The following is a 19,479-nucleotide window of genomic DNA, read 5'->3' on the forward strand; positions in this document are numbered from 1 at the left end:
TTCTGTTTTAGCATCATCGAGCGCCTGTTTGTTTTGGACTTTTGTGTTTATTAAAAAAGAGTGACCCAGTTGGTGCCCCAACATTTCTCTAATGGACACGTGTTTTCCCTCCACCTGACAATACATACATCCATATACACTCACTGGCCACTTTATTAGCTACACCTCCTCAACTGTTTGTTAATGCGAATATCTTATCAGCCAATCAATGGCTGCAACTCAGTAGGTATTGTCAAGATGATCTGCTGAAGTTCAAACCGATCATCAGAATGGAGAAGAGAAGTGACTTTGAAAGTGACATGGTTGTTGGTGCTAGGCAGGCTGGTCTGGTCACAAACCGCTGATTTTCACACACGACCATTGCTAGGGTTTACAGAGAATGGTCCAAAAAGGGAAAATATCCAGTGAATGGCAGTTCTCTCTTGATGCCAGTTGTCAGAGGAGACTGGCCAGACTGGTTCGAGCTGATAGAAAGGCAACAGTAGCTCAAATAAGCACTTGTTACAACTGAGGTATGCAGAACAGCATCTGTGAATGCACAACATGTCGAAACGTGAAGCAGATCAGCTACAGCAGCAGGAGACCACATTGGGTGGTAGTCCTGGCAGCTAAGAACAGGCAACTGATGCTACAATTCACACAGGTTCAAAATTGGTCAATAGTATATTGGAAAAATGTTGCCTGGTCAGATGAGTCTCGATTTCTCCTGCAACATTCTGATGGTAAACTTTTTTCACGTTGCCATTATGGGGTGTTGTGTGTAGAATTCTGAGGAAAAAAATGAATTTAATCCGTTGTGGAATAAGGCTGTAACATAACAAACAACAAAAAGTGATGCGCTGTGAATACTTTCCAGATGCACTGTATATATACTGTATATATATATATATATATATATATATATATATATATATATATATATATATATATATATATATATATATATATATATATATATTGTGGTGGTCAGCTGGGGCCTGTGCTGTGTGTCCCAGACCACAAGAGGGCAGCCGCCCTGGTCTGTATGGGAGCCACGGGAACTGAACATGGAAGCTCAATCCTGTAGAGGCCCGTGCCCACCGCCAAGTTGTGCCCGGAGGATTGAGGAGCCCTGGATGTCAAAGGATTACCAGGGACACCCAGAGTGCTTCCGGGTGCTCATGCGGCACTTCCGCCACACCAGGAAGTGCCACAGGAACACCACCAGAGGGCACCTGGAGCATGTCCGGGTGGGTATAAAAGAGGCCACCTTCCTCCAGTCATTAGCCGGAGTCGGGAGGAAGAGGACAAAGCTCAGGAAGGAGGAACAGAGGCTGTGAAAGAAATGAAGGACTCATTGGAAGGCCCAGACTTGAAGGGTGTTTGGTGCCAGGGGCACTGTGTGCTGTGCGAGACTTTATTGGGGAGTGTAAATAGTGTAAATAAAAGCCATGTGTGTTGGACTTATCGGTGTCTGCCTGTCTGTGTCCGGGCTGAATGTCCACAATATACTGTATATATTCTGACCCTTTGCTATAGGACACTCCAAATTGTGCTCAGGTCCATCTCCTTGAGGTGTGTCTAGATTTTGATTGGAGATTGCAATTCTGTGGTCGCACAATTCAAAGTGCAGGTTAGGACAAAATCCAAGCCATGAAGTCCAAGGAACTCTCTGTAGACCTCCACAATCAAATTGTGCTGAAGTTGAGAGGAGGGCAAGGAGCTAACACCATGTTTTAAAGCTCTGAGTGTTCCCAGGAGCACAGAGACCTCACCAATTGTGAAATTGAAGAAGTTTGGAACACCTGGGACTTTTCATTGAGTTGGCTGTCTATTAAAGCTGAAGAAATGGACAAGAAGGGCCATGGTCAAAGAGATGACCAAGAACCCATTGTTCACTCTAATAGAGCTTTAGAAGTACTCTGCTCAGATGGAAGAACCTGACAAAAGGATAGTCATTTTAGGGGCATTCCATCAATGGAAGAGAGGTTAGTCGGAAGTCACACTTGACTGGAAGACATACTGTATGACAGCTTACTTTGACTTTGGGAGAATGAGAAAAAAGATTCTCTTGTCCGATGAAGCAATTTTGAACTCCAAGAATTATGTCTGGCAAAGACCATGAACTGCTCATCACCTGTCTAATACCATCCCTGCAGTAAAGCATGGTGGTGGCAGCCTCATGTTGAGAGGGTGCAGGGAGACTGGTCAGAATTAACAGATAGGATGCCAGTTACAGAGAGGACCTTGAAGAACACCTGATCCAGAGTGTTCATCAGCTCATACAAGGAAGACTGCTCACTCTTCAGCACAACAGTGACTTGAAGCATTTGGCCATGACAATACTTGAGCGGTTTAGGGACAAGTCCCTTGAGTGTCCTTCAGTGGTCCAACCAAAGCTCACACCAAAACTCCATAGAACATCTGTGGAGAGATCTGAAGATGGCAGTTTACAGATGCTACCATTCCAATCTAATGGAGCTTAAATAATAGGATAAACTTCCTAAATCCAGGTGTGCAAAGCATATGACGGTGTACTCAAGAATACTAGAATCTGGAATTGTTACCAAAGGGGTTTCTACAAAGTACTGAATTAAGGGTCTGAATACTTACAGAAATTAGTGATTTCTATTTTGGTTCTTTGAAAACATGGATGGAGAGCCCCTGGAGGAGGCAGAAGCCTACATAGACCTTAGCAATATGATGGACAAGTAATAGGAACAGATACACACATCAAAGCTAGGGATAAACAAGGCCAGAGCAGTATATATCCAGCTCAAGAACACTTAGATTGTCATAGACATATCTCCTTAATTCAAACATTAAGCCAGTGCTTTTGTTTGGGGCACAGATGTGGAGAACCACCAAGGCCAATATGATAAATCCAGATGTTTGTGAACCAGCATCTGTGAAGGATTCTTCACATTTACGGGTCAAAGACCATCAACAACACTGACCTGCGGCACGGGACATAGTAGCATGCCATGGGAGAGGACGTCCTGAAAAGGAGATTGGAATGGCTTGGTCACACCTTACGAAAACCAGCTTCAAACGTCACCTGGTGACAGCAGCACAGGACAAGGCACACTAGAAGAATCTTATGGATGACGTATGCTCCAGGAAGTGTGATGGGTTAAAGTAAGTAAATAAACTTCTTCAATAGAATCTAAAATGGACATCACATTCCAGAAATCCCATGATATTGCTAGAAAACTTGAAAGCCCTGCTCTAGAATGGAAGCAGATGACCCCTTACCTCCATCAGATATGCTACTCCCCTTTTCTTCCATTTCCTGTTTCACACTGTCTAGTTCTTCTGCAATCTAAAAATGACATTAAAGTTAAGAGTTTAGAACCAGGGGTGTGATGTACTACATCTCTCTATTATAATAAAAAAAATCCTAGGACGAGATGAGACTTTTTAGCCTGGGACGAGACGTTATTTTCTCAGAGAGACACTTTCACATCCCGCGAGATGAGATTTAACCACGCCCAGGGCTGGAAATAAAAGACAAAGAATAGATGACAAAGAAGAACTTCGTAAAGAATTCAAAAACATTGGCGCGATACACATACAGAACATGTTAGAGATACTTAAAGTACTATAATACGAAAGTCTCAAAAAAAATGATAGTTAAGATCGCATTAGTGCAAAGAAACGGAAATTTTTACTCGTTGAAATAATGGAACAGCGAAAAGAGATTGAATATATTGTTCGGATTTAAACTTTCAGAGACTTGTAGATTGTCTCATTCGTGTTGCCATCAGGGAAAAGTAGTGTTTCTTCACAATGAAGAGGCGAATCCGCGAGAATTAAAAGATTTGTTGTTTGGTGAAAGTGAAATCCACATACACGAGAGGCAGAAACGTGAAGTGGCTGGTGCGTAGTGCAGGCCCGGTTGGCGAGCGAAGCCTCCTAGTCTACCTAAACACAATTCATCCATTTTATACATCAGCTTTCTCTATGACAGGTCCTATTTTCATTGCATTGGATGGGAGGAAAGAACCAAACATCCTGGGAGTTCTGGTGACCACCTGTCATATTATTATTATTTTTCTTCCTAGTGCTATTGATAACGTAGCAATCTGCAATCCAGTCTTGAAAATCTCCATGTGTCTTGCTGCTTTGGTACATACTTAGCCAAAAGTTTGACAATTTTTTCTGTCTCCTTCCAGCTCATTGATAAAGGTGCTGTCTGCCTCCTGAAAAGTAATGACAGGACAAGAAAAGCAATTGTCCCCTGTGTACCCGCATGTCTTTGACATGTCATTGAGTAAAGCAAAGCAGGTGTGATAAGAGATCAAGTGTTGTTTCTTCTACAAAGATCTTCTACGGTGGCCTGGACACATTTGTTGGGACACCTAGAAAAGATTATCAGCTAGTAGATATGAATGATTTTCAAACTAGCTGTTTTCTTAAATTCATATAACACAAGTCTCCAATCGTGCAATCAGTCATTCAGCCAATGTAAATGGAGAAGTCATCACTCTGTTGTTTGGTGTCATCGAAAGTAAAAGAGAGACTTGTCTGAGGAAATCAGAAAGAAATTGATAGACAAGCATGTGAAAAGCAAAGACTAGAAGACCATCTCAAAGGAGTTTGATGTTCCTGTGACAATATCTCTCTATTATAAAAAAAAATTTTGGAAGGAGACGAGACGTGATTGTCTCAGAGACACTTTTACGTCCTGTGAGACAAGTCTTCGTGCCAAGCGATGTAACCACGCCCGGGGCTGGAAGCCCCGCGAGACAAGAGCTTATGCAAAGAGATTTAGAAAAGTCCTGAGTGGTTATGTCAGACATATTTCTTGTAGAGAGAAAGAAACGATATTCACTCACGGGCAGTTATATGTTGTGTTGTCACGTTGAAATTCCAAATACGGAATCAAAATTCAATGCGACATTGACGAAAATGTAAAAGCGAAAAGAGACTGAATATATGGACATGAGTTATATGAGAGAAGTGTGCCGTGAAAAATGCAGATCACGAGGGTGCAGGCAGAGATGAGCAGGAGGTGAAACCCCCTAGTTTTGAAGAAGTTTAAGGTCCATGAAGCTGTAGCCAACCTCCCTGGATGCGGCCATAAGAGAAAAAATTAACCCCAGAATGGGTGGAAGGATAGTGATATCTAGACAAAAGGTCAAGGACAGCTTCCAAAGAGATACAAGCTCTACTCCAAGGTCAAGGCCCGTCAGTGTCTAACCCCACCATTCATCAAATTTTGAGTGACAGTGGACTCAATGGAAGAAGACACTTGAGGACTCCACCTAAAAAAGCCAGAATGGATTTTGCTAAAATCCATATTGACAAGCCACAATGCTTTTCTGTAGATGAGACAAAACTGGAGCTTTTTGGCAAGTCACATCTGCTCTTTGTACACAGATGATAAATTGAAGCTCTCAAGGAAAAGACCACCAGACCTACTGTGAAGCATGGAGGAGGTTTGGTGATGTTTTGGGGGTGCTTTGCTGCGTCTGGCATGGGGTGCCTTGAGTCAGTGTAGGAAACAATAAAATCTCAAGACTATCAAGACATTCTGGAGTGAAACCTCCTGCAGAGTTCAGTCGCAGATCATGGACCCTCCAACAGGATAATGACCCCAAGTACCAACATTGAACTATTCAGAAGTGGCATTCTATGAGCCCTGACTTGAATCCCATGAAACATCTATGAAAAGAACTGAAACATGCAGTCTGAAGAAGACCCCCTTCAAACCTGACAGAGCTGGAGCAGTTTGCTTAGGATGAGTGGGCCACACTGCCTACGGACAGGTGCAGATGTCTCATGGAAAGCTCCAGGAATCGCTTGTGTGCAACGATTACAAACTCTAAAGGTTGGGCAACAAAATACTAGATGAAGGGTCAAATCATTTTGGTCCATTTGTGTTATTATCTATATACAGTATATAATTCACTAAGGGCACGCATGACAGTGAGCGCAAGTAAGACAGAGCCATGCCTGCCAACTCACAGAGCCCCACCCACCAACTCCAAAACCATGAGATACGCTCTACAGAGCCCTGCCTGCCAACTCTAACCCTCCTACCGCGTCATGGGATACGCACGACGGAGCCCCGCCCGCCAACTCTAACTGTCCTCCCACGTCCACCCTCAAAACCGGTCCCACCCACACGCTGCAGACACAGCATTTCTCGCCAAGCATCTGCAGTACGCTTAGATTGCTCAGTCCAATCCAACAGCAGTTGTACGAAAGCTTTTCGAAAGAAAACCCTAGGCAGAATTTACGATGCTACAATGCCCCGAATATCACACCAATGCTGCAGAGATTTTCATCGGAGAAGATGGCGAACCGCCTGCCGAAAGGGACATTTGCATCTGTCCCATAGGCAACTCCTGTAGACCGATTTCCACGCTCAATATGAATTGCAATCCTATGGTTTACCCATTTTTATTCCCTTACAGAGACATTGGCTGGCAAAAAGACAAATTTACAACATGTTCCAGACAAAAGAACCGGTGACTCGGGCATTAACCAATACTGTGGTACTGTGTTGCGTAAGAACAGGACGAAGTCTACAAATGTTTTGGAGATGGAAGAATGCAGTCCGAGAAATGATACTTAAACGGGAGGAATTATTTAATAATAATAATAATTATTATTATTATTTAATAATTGCCATTATTAGTGTATAAATGGATATAAATAATTGCATGTAAACGATTCGCCAAAATCTGTTGTCCGTAAACGATACTGTTTAAAACGTTTTTTCATCAGAAAACCCGGTTTCCACGTCTGCATGTATTAGTTTAAATGGCACTTTTACCACTCACAATAGGGCAGACGCGCTGACTTATCGTGTTGACTAGGCAAAACAGTGAATGCGGCGTCTATCTATATATGTCTATGTTTTCCGTAGCCTGCTACAGGAAGGTACTCTCTCGACCATTGGCATTGGTTTCCCTCCTTGCTATTTTCGTTATACTGCGACAGTGGTTTCCTAAGCCTTTGTTATACTGAATTCCTTTCTCACCGTTTTCTGTTCCTATTCTTACACCGCCATATGCTACGGTGGGCTTTGGCTAGTTTGTAATATTTTGTTGAATCCAAACTCTAAAGCAAAGTCTGGTTTTTGTTAAGTACGAAATAAACAATGGTGGGTGCCAGTGATTTTTGTCAGTTTCAAGTTATTTCAAAGACAGTTGTGGATTCTTCTTTTCTCGTGGAGAGGTACCAACACATTATCCTAATTTGGTGCATGAGCAGGTTCAAGTACCTGTCTAGCAGAGGGCTGTGGAGGTCATTCATTGCGCAACTCCCTTACACAAAATAGATCCTCATCCACGAGGTGTGACTTCTAAATGCTTGGCCACGCTTACCTCCGCTAAAATCCTGGTTCTTTCTGTAACTCGACTGCTTCCTTGATGAAAACGTTCTTTTGCCTGTCAAAATAAAATATAAAGAACACAGAATGGAATTACTCGAGATGAACCGAAAAGAAAGGACCACAAAAGCCATTTTGTTTTTTCTTGACATACAATAGTCTGGCCCAAAACCCAAAACCACACACTTTAACATTTAATCGGACTCTGGTGTGCTTTTGTTGTGGCCCGATTTCAACAAGCTTATGCAGTGTCTCAACATTTATTCTCATCCAGATTTGCATTCGTTTTTCACTGAAAAATTGTACTGACAACAGAAGAGTCGAACCACTCCATGAAGTCTCCTCCACCACATCCCAAAGACTTTTAATGGGGTGAAGTTCAAGGGTCTGCGGTGGCCCAATTCAAGTGTGACAATGATCATTCATTCTCCCTGAGCCACTCTTTCACAATTGGAGCCTGATGAATTTTGCCATTGTTGTCCTAGAATTTGTCCGTGCCACCAGGGAAGAAAAAAATAAATCCAGTGATTGGATAATCAGTAGAGTCAGGTGCTCGGCCGATTTCATTTTATTGATGCGTAATGCTGAGAGCCTTGACCAGGCCAATGAGGTGATGCTCAAGGTTTATAACACACTGGTGAGGCTTCATCTTGAGTCCTGTGTACAGTTTTGGTCTCCAGGCTACAAGGAGGACATAACAGCACTAATAAAAGTCCAGAGAAGAGCGACTAGGCTGATTTATGAGGAATTACGAGAAAAAGTTAAAAGAACAGAGGAGCAGAGACTTTTCAGTTTGAGCAAAAGGAGATTAAGAGGGACCTGATTGAAGTGTTTAAAATTATGAAGGGAATCAGTCCAGTGGATCGAGACGGTGACTAAACTGCTTCTGGAATTTTTTTTCTTCGGTTCTTCATTTTGATTATTGGACTACATACTGGGACTTACTTCCTCTTGAGCAAATCCAAATTTTACCATTTTTTTTGTTTGTGACTTACAAATATTTATAAAGATAATCGTTTGCCTTAACCTTAAATCAGATGCTTTCATGGTATACCCCCTCTATGAAGGTAATTTTTGATATTACGTGACATTTAATGTATAGTTTGAACTTTCAAGTCAGGACCCAAAATTTAAGCCTATGCAGACCACAGCTAGCCAATAAGAGTTTGGGATCAGACTTCCTCGGGTGAGGCCAAGTTTGTGAGTCTTTAGGAGATCTCATGCCCTTTTATGAATGGAAATGCACTTTGATCTTAACACTGGTTCCTCCAAAAACATTTCCACACTACGGTTTAGCATATCCATTGGTATGGCACAGCAGGTTCTACCTTTAAAGTCATGACAGTCTTGAGCAGTCCACAGCTAGCCAGTAGAGTTTGGGATCAGACTGTCTGGGATGAGGCCTGGTTTGTAGGTTTATAAGAGTCCCCTTGTCATTTTATTAAGGGGGGTTCACAATGGTTCCTTCAAAAACATTTCCCTGCTACTATTTAGCATATCCATTGGTGAGGGAGCGCACACTCTACCTTGGGGAGTTCTGCAGGCCCCCAGAAGTCTATGTACAATAAGCAGCAGCACAAGCTTACGAACTCCCCTAAAAAAAGGTCTGACCCACAGAGTCTTGTAATAATCCATCTTACTTCACTAAGCTGTGACTGGGCCACGCGGTACTCCTGGATGAGATGCTTCATCTGGGTATTAATATTTTTCTCCCGACTTCCCACTTTTTCCAGTGTTGCACTGATTTCATCTTGAAGCCTATTAAGGTAACCCTAATAAATGCAAAGGCAAACAAAAAGAGTAGAAGGTCAGACATGTCTTGATGCATCAAATGCAAGCTGCATCCTTCAGTTCAGCTACTTAGAGTTCAAAGGTAGACTAAGTGTCATGTTTCAGGTAGCATTTCCCCCCTGGCTGGGGTTCAAAGTTATTTTTTTGTCTTATTTATATTAATGTTTTCTTTTGTTTTATTATATACTGTAACGGCCGACCCCTTACCCAGCCGGCAGCTACACCGCCAAGACCTGTGGCCTGGATAAATTACTGAGGTGAATCTTATAAAATCAAGCCATACCTCTAACAAATACAATTTTCCCCACAATAGACAGATTAAATATAGGCACACAAAAGCAGATATGTAAAAATAAGTAATTAATTATATTAAATGAACTTTCACATGAAAAAAAATATATATACTGCATATATCCCTCCACCAAAGCAACACGTGACACCACCATATATTACATAACAAACCCTCCCTTGCCCCTGTAACATATCAATCAATCAACATTTATTTATATAGCACATATTCATACAAAAAAATGTAGCTCAAAGTGCTTTACAAAATGAATAGAAAAATAGAAGACACATTAAAAAATAAACATAAGTCAACATTAATTAACATAGAATGAGAGTAAGGTCCGATGGCCAGGGTGGACAGAAAAAATAAAAAAAAACTCCAAAAGCTGGAAAAAAAATAAAATCTGTAGGGGTTCCAGACCACGAGACCCCCAGTCCCCTCTGGGCAATCTACCTAACATAAGTCAAACAGTCCTCTTTGTATTTAGCGTTTTCATGGAAGGACCTGATGATGATGGTCACGTAGACTTGTGGCTTTCAGACCATCAATGTTGGTGCATCATGAAGCTTTGAGTAGGTGGAGGTGGCGCAGGCCGCCACCACAAAGAAACCGGAAAAAGAAACAGAAGAGAGAGTAGGGGTCAGTATGGATTTTGGAGCCACTGTGAATAGTTATTATGAAGAATTGAACATACAGAGTATCAGGATTAAGTTAAAGTGAAGTTATAAAAAGGCCATGTTAAAGTAATGTGTTGTCAGCAGTGTTTTAAACTGCTCTACTGTATTTGCCTGGCGAATTCCTATTGGCAGGCTATTCCAGATTTTAGGTGCATAACAGCAGAAGGCCGCCTCACCACTTCTTTTAAGTTTAGCTTTTGGAATTATAAAGAGACACTCATTTGAAGATCTGAGGTTACGATTTGGAATATAACGTGTCAGGCATTCCGATATATAAGATGGAGCGAGATTATTTAAGGCTTTATAAACCATAAGCAGAATTTTAAAGTCAATCCTGAATGACACAGGCAACCAGTGTAGTGACATCAAAATTGGAGAAATGTGTTCGGATTTTCTTTTCCCAGTTAGGATTCTGGCAGCTGCATTCTGCACTCGTTGCAAGTGATTGATGTCTTTTTTGGGTAGTCCAGAGAGGAGTGCATAACAAACATATATAACAAACAACGACGAATAACAATAATGAATGAACTACGGAATGAATGATCGTGAACTCGAGTCCGAGTATAAAACTGTCCTGAATGCAGATGACTGGTCAACAGATATGTGATGCGTTTGTATTTCCCAGAACAAATGGAACAACTTCACTGTGAATCCTTGGCTTGTGGTGGATGATGTAGTCCGACCCTGACGTCTCTGGTGATGATTGAATTGATGCAAGTCCGGCAAAATGAAAAACAAATTGGTATCAAAAGCGTGATGTGGAAAACAGCAGGTACTGGTGGTTCGTGGTAATGAATTGTGATCTCCGTCTTTCTCCTTTTTTTCTGTCTCCCTCCTGATTGGTTATATAGTGATGAGCTGGTTGTACTTGCATTAATTGTGAACAGGTGTTTTCCATCTTGGGGCTGCGTTCTCCCTCCATCATCCGTCCCCACTGTATTTACGGGGACAACATTCACTGACGCACACATGATAAACAGCAAACGGGACGATGGAAACACACACATCGAATACATCATTACTATGTAGCCCCGCTACAATACATTATTCTTTATGTTTATTTGATTATGTCCGTTATGTTTTGTAGTTGGTTCCACAAGGGGTGGGGCCATCTGCCAATCACCGGCAGGAACTGCCCTCTTCCCTATTTATTGGAGTGCCGTCCATAGTTCCTGGCAGTTCATTTTAAACACTGTAGGGTATGGAGTGTGTGAGGGACGACTGGTATCTCCACCCGGCCCGGATGCCTCCTTAAAGGATGGACAGAGGGAGATGGCTTTTGATGGGTGCTCTCTCTCCCCTAACTGCTACTTGGCAGCCCCCCGGGTTGCAACGGCACCTCAGATTCACACAGGGCTGTGTCAGAATTGGTATTTTTTGGGGGTGCCACCAGATGGTGCTGCAGGAATTGCTGAGCCATCATATGTAGGGCTTCCGCCTTACCTGGCGGTCACAAATTGTGACAAAATATGCAAGAATGGGCTGCTGCCATCAGTCAGGATTTGGCCCAGAAGATCATGGACAGCCTGCCAGGGTGAATTGCAGAAGAGCCAACACTGCAAATATTGACATATTCATGTCAATGTCAGTGTCAATTTATTTCTATAGCACATTTAAAACAACATAGGAATGCTGTGGCCAAAGTGCTTTACAATAATAGAATAAAAGAAAAACATACAATTAACATAAATAACATAAACAGAAATAAAATATATGAACATAAATAAAATAAATAATAAATAGAAGTAATGTTAAATAATCACAATGAGGAAACTGTCAGTATTACTCAAGGTCCAGGAATGCAAGTGAATAGAAATGAGTCTTTAATCTCGTTTTGAATTGTCGTCGACTCGTTTATGTGACGAGGTAAAGAGCTCCACAGGTGAGGAGCAGCAGCAGCACAAGTCCTGCCTGTCCCCTTTAGTTTGACACTCGGTACGAGGGACAACAAGTGACAACTGACCAGAAGATCTAAGCACTCTAGATGGCTGGTGTAAAACACACAATTCGGATAAATAGGCAGGAGCAAGTCCATGTAAAGATTTAAAAACTAGCAACAAGATTTTAAAATCAATTCGAAAACTGACAGGCAGCCCGTGTAAAGAAGCTAATATTGGAGAAACAGAATCAGACTTTCTTGCCCCAACCAGGAAGCGAGCGGCAGAATTCTGGACCAACTGTAACCTGCGGATCAGAGATCTGCTAATCCCAGAATACAGCGAGTTGCAGTAATTGAGGCGAGAAAAATAAAAGCATGAGTAGCTTTCTCAATATCCCTAAAAGATAAAAAAAGGCTTGATCTTACCTAAAAGACGAAGCTGGAAAAAGCAAATCTTGACTACAGAATTAACTTGTTTCTTAAAAGGGAGGTTACTGTCAAAGATAACACCAAGATTGCGGACTTGAGGTTTACAAAAGACAGAGAAAGAGCCGAGAAGTTCAAGACCAATTTGGCCTTTAGCTGATGGACCCGCTATAAGAACCTCTGTTTTATTTTGATTCAGATCAAGAAAATGATTAGCCATCCAGGATCTTAGTTCAGAAAGACAGTTGTGCAGTTGATTTATTGCAGAGTTGCAGACGGGGATATAAACCTGAGTATCATCAGCATAGCAGTGGAAAGAAATGCTACATTTCCTAAAAAATAGGGTGAAGGTATATCCTTCTATATGAAAGCGGTCGGGATTGTCCTTCCGTCCCGTGAGTGCTACGCAGGCGCAGAGTTTCACACACGCCCCGTCCATTTTGCAATGCACGATGGGATTTGTAGTTTCGTTTTTTCAGGTAAAAGATGATTTTCTACTCCAGACTGTGCGATATCTTCTTCTTCTTTCTTACTATATAAATGCGGTCGGGATTGTCCTTCTGTCCCGTGAGTGGACAGCGTAGCAGTATTCCGCTTATCACAGACTTACTACTTGCAGCTTGTGGTACGAAGCGACATGATGTGAGCAGAGTTCTGGTGCTCTCATCGTTCCCTTGCTTTTGTGCGCGGTGCGCTGGAAAAATAGACAAAATGATGTCTCTGGAAATAATTAATATTGATGGAGTACAAATGCCTCACCGCGTAGTATACATTTCATCACAAAAATAACAGAAACTACAAGTATTAAAGTAATACCGCTCAAATGCAATATAACCAAGTTAATGAGTTTGTATAAAATATCAAATTGATCTACATATTGAATTGCCTTAAGTCAACTTAAAAGTCGGTCGCCTTAAAAGGCGGGTCAGCCTAGAAGAGAATAAGACCCAAAATGGATCCCTGAGGAACACCACATTTAAGAGGAGCAGTAGACGAAAAAGAGGGATTTAAAGTCACTGAAAAGTGTCTACCAGTTAAGATGTAACCTGAACCAGTTAAGAGCAGCCCCTTTAAGCCCAACAAGATGTTCAAGCCGCAACAGCAATATCTCATGGTCAATAGTGTCAAAGGCAGCGGTCAGGTCAAGAAGGACAAGGACTGCAGTGCCACCCGAGTCAGTAATAACAGAGATGTCATTTGGGATCTCTTAAAGACTCGCAAACTTGGCCTCACCCGAGGAAGTCTGATCCCAAACTCTATTGGCTAGTTGTGGACTGCTTAAGGTGTGGAAAAATACAAAACAGCTTGATCAATCTGGTGTACGTGACAAGGGTCAGGCAAACTCTGCTTGCCCAAAGTATGCGTGCTAAGTGCTACTTCTTGTTTTAAGGTTACTACACAAAAAACCACAAGTGTGGACTCATCGAGCCCCAAACTAAGGAAACTAACAGATGTATTCCACCTGTAGATTTCTGGTAGTGCTGATTCAGGCTAATATTTTGAAATACTTGTGTAACTAAAGTCATAAGACAAAAGCCCTATAAAAATTTGGGACACCGACCCCTCATGTCCTAGGACTGTGCTTCTCTGTCATTTTACCTTTGCCTGGTGTGTATCAATAAAAGATTTTTTACTAATTTTAATTATATCTCTCTGTCTTCAGTCACAAGAAACGACACTATAGAAAAAGTGTCCACAAAGGTCATGACTTTAAAGGTAGAACCTGCTGTGCCATACCAATGGATATGCTTAACCGTGGTGTGGAAATGTTTTTGAAGGAACCAGTGTTAAGATCAAAGTGCATTTCCATTCATAAAAGGGCATGGGATCTCTTAAAGACTTGCAAACTTGGCCTCACTCGAGGAAGTCTGATCCCAAACTCTATTATTATTATTTTTTTCTCCGGCCGTCTGGAGTTTTTTTGTTTTTTCTGTCCCCCCTGGCCATTGGACCTTACTCTTATTCGATGTTATTTAATGTTGACTTGTTTTATTTTCTTACTGTGTCTTCTATTTTTCTATTCTTCATTATGTAAACCACTTTGAGCTACATTCTTTTGTATGAAAATGTGCTATATAAATAAATGTTGTTGTTGTTGTTATTGGCTAGCTGTGGTCTGCACAGGCTTAAATTTTGGGTCCTGACTTGAAAGTTCAAACTATACATTAAATGTCCCATAATATCAAAAATGTCATTTAGGAGGGTAGTCTCAACACCATGATAACGCCTAAAACCAGATGGTAGATCTCAAATAAATTATTGGAGTTCAGGTGATCAACCAATTGATTATAAATAACTAGCCAACCCACGGCGTACCATACGCCGCATAATCAGGCCGGTTTTTTAATGATTTTTAAGCACAGGGAGAAAAGTAACATTTGAAAAAGTGGAAATGTAATAAATCAGCAAGAAAAGCAACATTGTAACAATGCACAGAACGAACCAACACACAATCGTCCGTGACTGAAAACTGGCGGACCGTCCTCGCGCCGTGCACGGCGCGGAGGTTGGAACGGGAGGAGAGAAGGACGTCCATTCAGCTCCGTCTGCTGATTTCTTGTTCAGTATGCACTGCCCGCTCATGTGCTCACCTCCAACTCGTCATTTGAGTCGTCGTCTTTATACAGTCCAGATGTACGTGTGACTGACGTAGACCTTTCATTGCTCTGTGTGGATCTGGCTGATTTTCTATATATAATCCACTAAGGCACCTGGCCACGGTAGTAGCGAGGTGGGAGCGGTGTGTGTACAAAGGGTTGGGACGTAAGCAGTGGGAGCGTAGGAGTCACACTTAGTGGGAATTCCACGGTTTGCAGCCCGAATGGGGTTCAACGGCTTACCCACGCCTCTCTGCGCCGGGTAGACACACGCTCAATGTCATGCATAATTATTTATTGAATGCTATTGAATGGTTGTCTAAAACGGGTTGGTGTGAGAATACAACAGTAACCGAATGAAAAGATGGAACCCTGGAGAGAGCAAAATACAACACAATAGTGAACCCGCGGCATAACAAATGCCGCATAATTATTTATTGATGGTTGAACACTTCTGGAAAGACACAGTTGTCTAAAAAGGGAGGGTTGGAGGATACAACAGAAAGTGAATGAAAAGATAGAACTCTATAGAGTTTTCATTCAGTAGTAGCGAGGGGGGATGTGAACAAAGTGCAGGAGCATCTAAGAAGACGCATGTTTGTCGCGGATGCGAATTGCTGTATGTAGCGTGTACAACAGTTTGCTATGGTGCACGCGGTCATGCGTCGTAACAAAAACTCGGTTTTTAAAGACTGCCTACTTCATTGTGTTTTAACCTCAGTTGTAAAGGATTGTTTTAAGGATCCCATGGGATGCCCCTCGCAAAACGTTTTACATGCTGCAAATGGCAATTCACCTCCGCGAGAAACATGCCTCTATGACATGCACATGACATTAACCTGACCTGCACTGCATGTGGCCTCTACGACAGACGAATATAAATGACATCATTTTTTCTGTGTCGTCGTGTTCGAGTTGGTGGGCGTGGCCCTGCGAGTCGTCGTCGTATCCAATGGGCTTGGAGTTGGTGGGCGTGACTCCTTCCTGCGTGCGCTTGACGGCGACTTAATGAATCCACACCCCTTGCGGCGTGCTTTCCATGGTTGTCTTGCCTTAGTGAATTATATATATAGATTATTTCAAGAATTTTAGCCAGAAATGGCAGTTGGGAAATTGGGTGAAAATTAGCTAAAACTCCAGGATCTAATTCTGCCTATTTTAGACAGGAACGCACTGCAGCATATTTAAAAAAAATGAGGGCACAAACCCATTGTCCATAAAAGCCTTTGAAACTTGAAAATTTGAAATGCTAGTAATTCTAGTTCAGTCTACCATAGAAACATCTGACACAAAGATCTAAAAACACTGAAGCAGCAAACTTGGTGAAAACCAACACTTGGGTCATTCTCAAAACTTTTGGGCACGACTGTAATCCAATTTGGCCACTGCTTAAATGGCACCACCGTGTTTTACGCTGGCGGAGAAATGAGTCAGACATCGGCCAACAGCTAAATGGTAACTGAGTGCTGTTGTGCAGAATGCATAAAGTGGTAGCAGCTTTTAAACGCCTGGCGTCAACTGCATTGTTGCCAGACCTGTTATTTCATTAGATCAGTGTTTCCCAACCTTTATTTCTGTGGTGGCACATTAACTGTAACCAAAAACATCCCAAGGCACGCCGCTATTTTACTCGCCACAAAGTCATTAAACCTCATACACGTGCTCAACTGACCGAAGGAACAAAACTGCCAGAGAAGCTGGTAAAAGAAGTGCCATTCATCTGCACAATTTCTACATACTGCGGGCATTCCATGGATATTCTCATTCCAACAATTAATAACCATTTTGTGCTAAAAAAAAATACAAACTCAAGTTATGCAATGGGTTTACAAAGTTTCAAGAGTGATCATAGAGCCAAACCACAATTTCACCCTGACTTGTTACCCCTATGAGTCCCAACAGGGCCTCAGATCCTTACATTGGCTGACACACCTTTGTATCTTTTAGAGACGACTCGATCCCATCTTTATGTTGGTGCATTTGTTCCACATGGACTCTCCAGTCCTGAAAATAAAAATAAAATCACGTCATTTACTCAGCTCCAAACATTTGGCATTTGACGAACCAAGCAGATATACTGACCTTATCGGATCTGATTGTGACTTTCAGCTGAGGAAGAACTCTTTCAGTCTCCAATTTCCACTCTGAGGCATCCACACAGGATTCAAGTATATTGTCTGGCTTCGAAGATTCTCTTAAATCCTTGGGAACAAATAGCGTACATTCAGTTAGAAATACATGCATGGGGAGCAAGGTTAGGGCTGCCAATCGTCCTCATTTTCCCAGACATGTCCTCATTTTTAACGTGCCACGGACTATCCGGGAGGAATTTATAAAATTCTGAAAATGTCCGGAATCTTGGCTCTTAAAATTTTAAAATCTAAGTATCCTTGTCATTGATAAAACTTGACATCTGTACACCAATCAGCATTTGCGGAAGTAGTGCGCACACTTTTTTATCCCCCCGAATCTTCATTTCCATTCTGGTAGTAAACAATGCGGATATTAACAAGAATAGTTGACGTTTGTCCAACTTGGCTATGTCAGTTCATCTTTTGAACTCAGCTGTATCTTCTTGACGAGTAGACCGTTCATTATAAATGTTCTTTTCTTAATTATTTGTAATCCTAATTCACTGTAAGTAAGTTGAGTTTTTTCAAATTTGAAATTACAGTTTCACGTTTTCTACATGAGATGTTCTCTTTTGATTCTTCTTTCAGCCGCTCGGTTAAATAAGAATTTCCATACATCCAGGAACAGTACGTCATATTTAAGTACGAGTAAGTACTGCTTTGTAATATTTTAATGGAAAATTATCGTTATTACCACCCATTATTCCAAAATGGATTTATAATTTACAATTTTCAGTTAAGGGGCGGCACGGTGGTGCAGTGGGTAGCGCTGCTGCCTCACAGTTAGGAGACCCGGGTTCGCTTCCTGGGTCCCCCCTGTGTGGAGTCTGCATGTTCTCCCCGTGTCTGCGTGAGTTTCCTCCCACAGTCCAAAGACATGCAGGTTAGGTGTATTGGTGATTCTAAGTTGTCCCTAGTGTGGCGTGTGCCCTGTGGTGGGCTGGCACCCTGCCCGGGGTTTGTTTCCTGACTTGCGCCCTGGGATTGGCTCCCGTGACCCTGTAGTTGGGATATAGCGGGATGGATAATGGATGGAAGTTTCAGTTAATTAAAAAAAAAAAATCACACATTTATTCTGTCGTATAAATGCAATATCTTTTTAGTTATCAGTTGATCAAGTAATAAGTCACTTCTTCAAGTAATTTAATCATATTTTCACAGTTCTTTCATTTATATAAATTCAGGGATATCCATTATGTCGAAAACAAAGTGCGAGTTACAGACTACCTGAACAACAAATCTCTTTGTTTTTGAAAGGGCAGAACAGACTCAATGAAGGGGCCGATGCTCCCAAGATTCAATTTCAGTAGCAGGCTATGTAAAGATTTATATTTATATTTATCCAAGAACGACAGATTTACTGAGAAAAATTAGCTTCAGTGAAAAAATATGAAAGAATGTAGATAAATGCAAATAAACCAAGTTGAAAAGAGTAAAATATTTTTTATTAATTTTCTAATAATTTTTAATAATTTGTATTTTAGTAGAAGTGAATTTACCACATTAATCATTTTTTACAGGTTTACAGCAGTTAAGCTATCCAAATAAGAATGGATGGAATGATGTCTCTTAATTTAAAAGGCTTGACGTATTCAAAATATTTAATGGGTTATTAGTTTGCCAGTGAGTGTGATTGTAGCCATTGTATCATAATTAATGTGATAAACTGCTACTAAAAGTTTATATCATTTTAAAAAAACCACCATACAGTATAAAGGCTTATTATGGCATCCTAGGGAAAGGCGACCTCAAAAGGTCCTCATTTCCAGAGAAAAAGAGTTGGTAGTCCCAAGAAAGGTGCTACTGTGATTAGCGCTGTTGACTTCTTCCAAAGCTGGTGTATTATTGTGGGCTTCGGTGGGACTTAACAGGTCCATTACTAGGTTGGTCTACTCCCGCATCTTAAGATTAACACAAATACAGACACACGCAAACTCACACACTCACATAGGGATCCTAGAGACAAAGTCCCAGGTGAGAGCTTAATTGTCAGTCACCCCACAATATTCTACTTAGAATTCACTTCACACTCATATCCTTAGCTCTTTGAGGACTGAATATTTTTTCCAAAAAACTCAAAGCACAGAAGGCAATGGCTTCACAGATAAATCAACATAAAACATTTGTTGCTGTGTGTTGTGGCTGCCATCAGCACCTGTCGATGATCGGGCTGCCTTTACGTGGTGGTCGCAGTCACAGTGTGACGCAATCAGGTTTGCACATCTATCTATCTATCTATCTATCTATCTATCTATCTATCTATCTATCTATCTATCTATCTATCTATCTATCTATCATAAAGCACCTTTCATCTATCTATCTATCTATCTATCTATCTATCTATTATATAGTGCCTTTCATATCTAT

The 19,479-nt window shown here is 41.4% G+C and overlaps 1 protein-coding gene across 1 annotated transcript in view; it reads right to left on the reverse strand.

Annotated features, from left to right (window-relative positions):
* LOC120529940 (intraflagellar transport protein 57 homolog) overlaps positions 1-19,479 on the reverse strand; it is a 45,528-nt gene that overhangs the window by 678 nt on the left and 25,371 nt on the right. The window contains exons 6-10 of the mRNA XM_039754149.1: positions 17,063-17,182; positions 16,913-16,984; positions 8,962-9,093; positions 7,317-7,379; positions 3,235-3,301 (exon numbers count right to left, since the gene is read on the reverse strand). Of these exons, the coding sequence (XP_039610083.1) occupies positions 3,235-3,301; positions 7,317-7,379; positions 8,962-9,093; positions 16,913-16,984; positions 17,063-17,182 (454 nt within the window). The remainder of the gene's footprint in view (positions 1-3,234; positions 3,302-7,316; positions 7,380-8,961; positions 9,094-16,912; positions 16,985-17,062; positions 17,183-19,479) is intronic.

This window comes from Polypterus senegalus, chromosome 5 (genome assembly GCF_016835505.1).
Source record: "Polypterus senegalus isolate Bchr_013 chromosome 5, ASM1683550v1, whole genome shotgun sequence".
Taxonomy (NCBI): domain Eukaryota; kingdom Metazoa; phylum Chordata; class Cladistia; order Polypteriformes; family Polypteridae; genus Polypterus; species Polypterus senegalus.